General features: G+C 38.5%; 1 protein-coding gene across 1 annotated transcript; it reads right to left on the bottom strand.

Moving 5' to 3' along the window:
• Window positions 1-335: 335 nt before the first annotated feature.
• Window positions 336-8,080, bottom strand: LOC144449700 (receptor-type guanylate cyclase gcy-14-like). The gene is made up of 4 exons (XM_078140277.1): window positions 7,848-8,080; window positions 2,263-2,372; window positions 1,163-1,401; window positions 336-368 (listed from the first exon to the last, which is right to left on the bottom strand). The coding sequence occupies exons 1-4, from the start codon at window positions 8,078-8,080 to the stop codon at window positions 336-338; spliced, it is 615 nt and encodes a 204-aa protein (XP_077996403.1).

The raw sequence follows: 8,080 nt of genomic DNA, 5'->3' as shown, positions 1-8,080 counted from the left end.
ATAACAAGTTTACATTCCATTTTCGAGCAAAATGGCTCTGACGACTTGTAGTCGTTGGCATTTCTCCGGTTGCCGGGTACCGGTTCCCGGTGGCTCGATCATTACTCGTTCACCTGAATCGTTGTCTCTAAGGGTAAACAATCGATATGTTCCGAGGGGTTCAAATTCTCCGATCATAACAAAAGTATGAGAAATCCTACCTAAATGTGTCGCCAATATTTTATCATCTTTGGCGCGGCGTATATATGTCAACATTATGAGCCCGTTCACTTTGTTATCGTCTGCTGGAATGTGCGTAGTTCCGGTTCTACATTTAATACACGTTATTCTATTGGTCAATCAATACTTACGCCTGCTGACTCATGTGACTACAAAAAAACAATCAACAGTGGGTTTATAAAACAAAATTTAACTCGCGCAGTGATAAAGAGTGTGAGATCGATTTGATCTTGATTTGATCTCCCATGGCAGTCCCACATTCTAGCTTGCAGGAACGTGAGAGTGACACGCCTCCCATTTGGAGTGTGCACGCCTTTATGTTAGTACATCATATGCTGTGGTCTGACTTTTCCGTACTGAACTGTATTATCAATATACTAGCTAGAATATTATTGAATAAGCGCGGAATTTGACACTGGGGCCCTATGTTGAATTTAGTGTAAAAGAGAACATGCTCTGTGACATTTGATGTGGTCAGCCTTTTTAAAGGAAAAACACGTGGAGTGAAATTATAAAAGGAGGGTTCACTATGGTCCTGCTGATGGCAGTCCCAGACGAAGAAGGTACACATCCTTGTTAGAAATTTCACGGAAAAGGAAGTGTTTTTCGTCGGCTATCTAGGTCTGTTGAATCGTAAAATAGGGGTACTTGCTATGGTAAACATCATAGGGCAAACAGTGTACGTGTAGTGTAAGCTCTTATGGATTATGTGTCCTTGAAGGTAAAACCTCCCGGATTTCGGAAATAAGGGGATGTTTTTTGCAGTGATTTTCTCCCAGATTCACCCAACTATTGGGTTGCTCTCTGAAATATCAACTTCAACCGCAAACGCTACATCACAGGAAAGCCTTCAAGAGTTGATGAAAAACGATATGGCATATTGCCAATCGGAAGCGTTTGATTTTATAAGACAGGAAAATGTAACATACGATGAAATACATACCCGGACAAACGTTTTACAGGCATCATCCCAAAGTAGTTCCGTTGAAGAAATAAACACCACACGATTCCAATGATACTTTTCAAGAATCATCAGGAAAAATTCTGCCATTCTGCTGAATGGTCCAAATGTACGTGCCAATGTTGTGTAGTAATCTTTATCATTCAACTCTCTCTTGACAGCAAACCAGGAAATAATCGGTATATCCCAGTATGATGCTAACTGGGCGGATAACAAACAAGCTACAGAAAGAAAGAAACAAGCGACTGTTGATGGTGTTGGTGTCCCGATTGGTGTCGTCGTCGTCGTCGTCGTCGTCGTCGTCGTCGTTGTTGTTGTTGTTGTTGTTGTTGTTGTTGTTGTTGTTGTTGTTGTTACATAAATGGTACAGGAGATCGACAAGGTTGTATTAGCTAAGCATTGTCTAGAAACAGTTCAATTATGCTACAATGACGAATAACCATAGTGGTGAAATGTTTGTGGTTCCCAGGTCAATGTCAACTATAAACTAGTTCACAAACTTCCCTACAAAAGTTTCTCCTGCCATCATTAACTTTCATCATTAACATTCTCCATTCTATGAAAAAAAAATTCTTACCAATGAGATGTCTGCTGCCAAATCCCCCCCCCCCCCCATGATACAATTAGGCGGATAACAGTGAACTGCTTATAACTTCTACACACAGTGCAGTGGGCCATTATGATGTCACATGAACTAAGGCACAGTACATTTTCTTCGAGCTGGGGGTGGTGGAGTTTTCCATCGGGTCGACAAAAAGTCTAAGACACCCACCCCCACCCCCACCCCCGCCCTTCTGCAAAATCCGAAAGTAGGATAAATCCCATCACTTTCTTCTAAAACATGTTGACTCAGAACAGGCTGGACCTAATATGACATCAAATGAACTACTTACTTTCTAAAAACAGTTGACCTATGACATCACATGATCTTACAAGATCATATGAAGTACCTTCTGAACACAGTGGGCCTATTATGACATCACATCTATACTGTAGTACTTACCTTCGAAACACAAATGGGCCTATGACGTCACATGAACTCGTTACAGTGGACCAAGCATGAGATCACATGAAATGCTTACCTTCCGAACATGGCGGACCTATTATGACGTCAACATTTTCATCTTGAATGAGTTCAACTGTACCTGTTCCTGCAGCCTTTGAGTCACATTTGGAGTCACGTGTGGCAATACTGAAATTGAAAGGTTGAATATTCAATATAGACTAAAGAACAAATCATTCTCGCAAACCAGAGCTGATATTTCATTTTGGGAAATATCACGATGAACAAATAAAGATGAATTTTAATGGTTGAGTGTACTTTATTGTCAAGGTGTATCTTTAAGTGTTATCAGCTAGTTCACTAGGCTGGGATCAGAATTTACGGGGGACCTGGAGAGCAATGGGGGCATGAAAAAAAATGAGGATCAAAGGGGGGCATGAATATTCTGATGGTCTGAAAGGGTCCCCCCCCCCGAAATATTTTGTTCATGATGTGAACCAAATTAAACCTCGGGAGCGGTCGTTTACCGGGTAAATTAAAACATTTCATATTCAGAGATGAGTTGGGTGACAGCCAAGCGAATGCATTTGTGTATGTGTACGTCTCTCTCTCTCTCTCTCTCTCTCTCTCTCTCTCTCTCTCTCTCTCTCTCTCTCTCTCTCTCTCTCTCTCTCTCTCTCTCTCTCTCTCTCTCTCTCTCTCTCTCTCTCTCTCTCTCTCTCTCTCTCTCTCTCTCTCTCTGTACTTTGCATTGCTATTAGCTATGTATATGAGGTGCTCAAAACATGTTTCACTTTTACTAAAGCATCCTTGTAACCATGGTAATAAACAGTCCAATGTTGCCTTAAATTATCATAATATCAGACCATATCATCAAATCGCCTGCTCATCAACAATACGACTGTTATTTTCTAACCTTGTATAGAGTCGATTGCCTAAAATGTTACAGAAACGTCTGCCCACTATAACCCTATTTTGTGTATGTGTATCGAAACAGTGACATCTTCAACCCAATCAGCTGAGAAGACTACTAACTCAAGAATTACATACAAAAACAAGTTTGCAAATCATTTCCACGACAATAAGCGGGCACATTTTTTAATTTTAAAAAATATTGCCAGTGGATGAGACTCCATCAATACCAGGAGCATTGCCCAATTGAAAGCTTACAACAACCAATGTTACTCTATCTTGTCTTGTCGGAGAACGCATTATCTGCTCAACATCGTTATACCAACGACAAATGTATCTCCAGAATATCCGCATGTATCTGCAGAATGAGGAACCCGATATTCAGTCATTAATTGCATAGAACCTACAGCGTATCAGAAACGAGTACGATATACCGCTAACATGGATGGACTGTTATCTTCACGTCAATCGATTAAACTACGCAGGAGTAGCTCTTTGTCCTCAAACTCTTAACATAGAGAAAACACTAAAAATAATATCTGGATATTGCCGCTGGCGCTCATATCGATTGATTTGGTTTTTTTTACGTTTGTTGTTACAGTAATATCGATGGCATGGGTTTACTATCTCATGAATATCAAAGTAAGAATTGCATTTCCTTGGGCTATGTAACGTCTTACGATCACGTTCGCAAGGCAACATCAGATAGTGACACCCTGATCATGATATCCGATGATAAATAATAATTTGTTATTTTTCTTCTGTGCTGAGAATCGTTCCTCTTGATTTTTGTTCTACAGGTACATACATACACATAGCTACAGAATCCCACTCAGGTTTGAGAACATCTGACAGGGCTATATATATGTTGCACAGCTCGCTATCACGTCGCTAGTACGAGTGGAACTGTCGGGGCTTTCCCAGTCATAGATATACGTTGTACCCACAGTTATTTTGATGACGTGAATTTCAACATAGTTACCCTGTTTAATACCTTCACTTTTCTTTCATTTGAAATGATTACTGTATGTCGCCAAATAGGTCATTTGAATAAAGTGTTTGATATGAGTGTAAAGTGATAAGCTTTAAGATAAGAGAGAAAGTTCGGGAAAATGTGTATTAAAAACATATACAGTATTTTTTGTGTAAGCAAATTGAAATTAGTTCAATTACGTAATCATGGTTGAAATTGGTGACGAATTTCGCATTGAACGATACAATTGTTCAGTCACCACCGTCCAACTATTCACGCACGCACCACTACCACTATCACCACTACAATCCGCACCACTAGCCCAACCCCACCACCGCCCCTTCCATCACCACCATCACCATTCTCACCACTATCACTCCGCACCACTACTTCACCTTCACGACTACCACAAATACCACCCCTACCACAACCCCACCACCCGATTTCTACCACTACCGCCACCCTACCACTATCACAGCCAACCAACCCATCACCAACACCAACACACCACCCCTACACTACATCCACCATAACTGTTACTACTACGTATACTACTACTACCACCACCACCCCATCCCCCCGCACTCCATCACCACCATCCCTTCATTGTACATCCACCACCACTCCACCAATATCGCGGTCTTGAAACATGATCTCAATACAGTGATTGAAATAGTTCTCGCATAAAAGTGTTGCTAATAGCCAAGGCATACCAATTGAATAGAATGACTCATCAATGCTAATGTTCAAGATTATATTAATAATAGGAAATGTGCCGTTTCTTTGCCATATTTGACAATGCACATGTTTGTTTTTGTAGACAGTTGGGATCTCTTTGGTTTTTCGTATACCAATGCAGACACTTTCAATTATATGAACCCCCTCTTCCGTTGCTAGCGATGACATAAAAATAGTGCTGAAACAACCCGTGTATGTACAAATATTGACGTCTAAAGGTCATTCGATGTATAAACAACGCGAGTAGTTTAGATGCTAGACAAAGTCACAATGCTACACAACACAACACAATGCTACACAACACAACACAACACAACACAACACAACACAACACAACGCAACGCAACGCAACGCAACGAAACACAACACAACACAATACATACATCACAATACAATACAATACAATACAATACAATACAATACAATACAATACAATACAATACAATACAATACAATACAATACAATACAATATCCAATTCGGGTTATTTGTATTCGCGTGTCTCCTCCCCGTAAAGGGTCAGGTGTCATATATATAATTAATACATAAATAAACAACCGCTTGACTGAAAAAATATAGTCAACTGTAGGAGTTTCGTTTCGTGAAGTAATATGGTAGATTGATATAATTTTTATATTAAATCTCCTCCTATGAAAGGCTATAGGAAAATGACTCCAAAATCCATAGTTAACGTTTCTTAAAATGATGTAAAACATGAAACATTTGCTGTTGTAGAAAGGTCGGTGTGACTGCGTGATCTTTTATTAATGACGTCCACATGTTTACGCATTATTTTTGCGCACGTCTCCCTTCGCATCAGTGACATGATATAATCACATTCTTTGGTTCTACGAAAGGTATTGTTCAACCATGTCTTCACTCCAATTTCTGCTCAAGCCGTGTCACTATAGTACCTCGAAAAAACTACCTTCTTCTATATATTTTTTACAGCTGACACTATTAAAACAATCTTAGAATCTCATCGTCGTAAACCACAGCCTCTTTTACGGCACCGTCAAGGGGTGTTGCGGAAGAAATAACAGCTCTGGTTTGAGAAAATATAGAATCTAGATAGTCTTTGTGGCAGACTAGCAGTAAACATAAACTTAGATAATGTTTGACTATAACATTTTCTGGAACTCGTAAATTGTACAGCCATTTGAAATTTAATCATTTTACCTTTCGTAAAGGAAGGTTATATATTAGGGATGAAAAGTATGTGTGTGTGTGTGTGTGTGTGTGTGTGTGTCTGTGTGTGTCTGTCTGTCTGTCTCTGTCTGTGTGTGTGTATCTGTGTGTATGTGTGTGTGTGTGTGTGTGTGTCTGTCTGTGTGTGTGTGTATGTGTCTGTGTGTGGCTGTGTATCTTTGTAACTGTATCACAATTTACTCAAAAACGACTGGCTTAATTAGGTTTTGGTAAACATTCACTGAATATTAATGAGCTATTTGCATGATTAATTGTTTTCGGTAATTAGGCTATATCTTATGAATACAGACTTCAAATTCAATATAATTTGGGACATACATTGATGATAACAAAGTGCACATATAAAGTTTGATAACATAGCTTGTAGTTTATTGACTCATTTGCATAATTAATGATTTTCATTAATTCTTAAGAATAAATTCTTCAAATTGAATATAATTTGGTGCATACTTCAAACAAAACAAAGGGCAGATATGCTAAAAAGCTTGTTGATGTAGCTTTAATTTTAATGAGTAATTTGCATAATTAATATTTTCAGTAATTAGGCTATATATGAAGAGTGTAAGCTACAAGTTCTATATAACTGGGTAGCTACATTCATAATACCAGGGTGCCCATTTCTCCAAAAGCTTAGTATTAATGAGACATTTGCATAATTGATGACATTCAGTAATTAGACTATACTTTAAGAATGCACACTGCAAACTCAACATTATTTGGTCCATACATTGACGATAACAAAGTTCATGTGACACATAAAGTTTGATAATATAGCTTTTACTTTAAATGATTCATTTGCATAATTAATGATTTTCAGTAATTAGGCTAAATCTTGAGAATACACCTTCCAAATTCAATATACTACATACATCAACCATGAAGACAAAATGCACAGCTTCTAAAAAGCATTGTGATGCAGCATTTTTTAGTTTTAATGACTCATTTGCATAATTAATGATTTTCAGTAAATTGGCTATATCTTGAAAATGCATACCTCAAATTCAATATAATTTGGTACATACTTCAAACATGACTAATCGCATATGTTCTGTAACTTCTGTTGCATTCCAACAACTACATATTGGATGTAGGAACGAAAACCTACAAATGTTGTCCTTACGGAAGGCATTCAGTTTAAATCTGGTCTGAACTTTTTTTTCTTTCTTTTTGTAGTACGGTTACCGGTTTTGGAAGTGAACAATAAACTGTTTACTATGCTAGTTGTCGCTATTGTAGTAGTACATGAACGATTTTTAATTTGCAGTATGTACGTTTGTTTGACGTATTCTTCCGATATTTGACACGTGATCAACTCATGTGCTTTTTAATTGCTCCACGCAGCTGAATCCGGTATCTCTCGTCCAAAACACTGTATATTAATAATATGTAATATAATCTAATTTTACATTGACTCTAAATATGAGATTATAATACATACAGCGCTATGATGTTTGATTTTTCCTATGGCGTCTGGATATGAGATGAACTACACCCCCCCCCCACACACACACACGCGCGCGCGCGCGCACGCGCACGCACTAAAAGTCTGTCGTAGCCTGGAGCCGTCTACTCTTATATATCATCCCAATTCAAGAGAAGTTGTGAACGAACGCTCGCAGCATAGTATAAAAGTCTCTACTGTGTAAGCGTGGGTATAAAAGATGATAGAAAACAGTTTTATTATAAAATGTCGCTTTCAGTTTTCAGTATGAGACCTGGTGATGTTATGTTCATGATGATACTAGTAATTGACTTGAAGTTGACATCAGATTCATTCAAACACGTTGACTGTCTTTGCAAAAACAACAATTGAAAAGTAAAGATTCCGTTTACCTGAAATGAAATGTGTCGACCATGTCTAATTCGGAGATCGTCTCTATGGCCAAATTAATAGCCCCAACGTTATGCTGACCTTTGAAGTCGTAATCCAGATCGACGTAGCCAGACCAGGGAATCAGAATACCAATAGTCACGCGTTTAACCCCATCGCTATAATCTGATAATCCAAGAAATATAAGTAAATAGGTTGCAAAACACGGCAAGGAATCTCGGAGCTTCCCAACCAT

The sequence above is a fragment of the Glandiceps talaboti genome, chromosome 18 (assembly GCF_964340395.1).
Source record: "Glandiceps talaboti chromosome 18, keGlaTala1.1, whole genome shotgun sequence".
Classification (NCBI taxonomy): Eukaryota; Metazoa; Hemichordata; class Enteropneusta; family Spengelidae; genus Glandiceps; species Glandiceps talaboti.
This window is presented reverse-complemented; position numbering and strand designations above follow the sequence as displayed.

What these genes read in the sequence shown, in the direction of transcription:
- LOC144449700 (XM_078140277.1), bottom strand. Translation starts at nt 8,080, where the DNA reads ATGGTTGGGAAGCTCCGAGATTCCTTGCCGTGTTTTGCAACCTATTTA. An exon ending in GTCGACACATTTCATTTCAG is followed by an intron (nt 2,373 to 7,847) that starts GTAAACGGAATC and finishes TTTCAATTTCAG; the next exon opens with TATTGCCACACGTGACTCCA. An exon ending in CCTGTAAAACGTTTGTCCGG is followed by an intron (nt 369 to 1,162) that starts GTATGTATTTCA and finishes GTTTTTTTGTAG; the next exon opens with TCACATGAGTCAGCAGGCGT.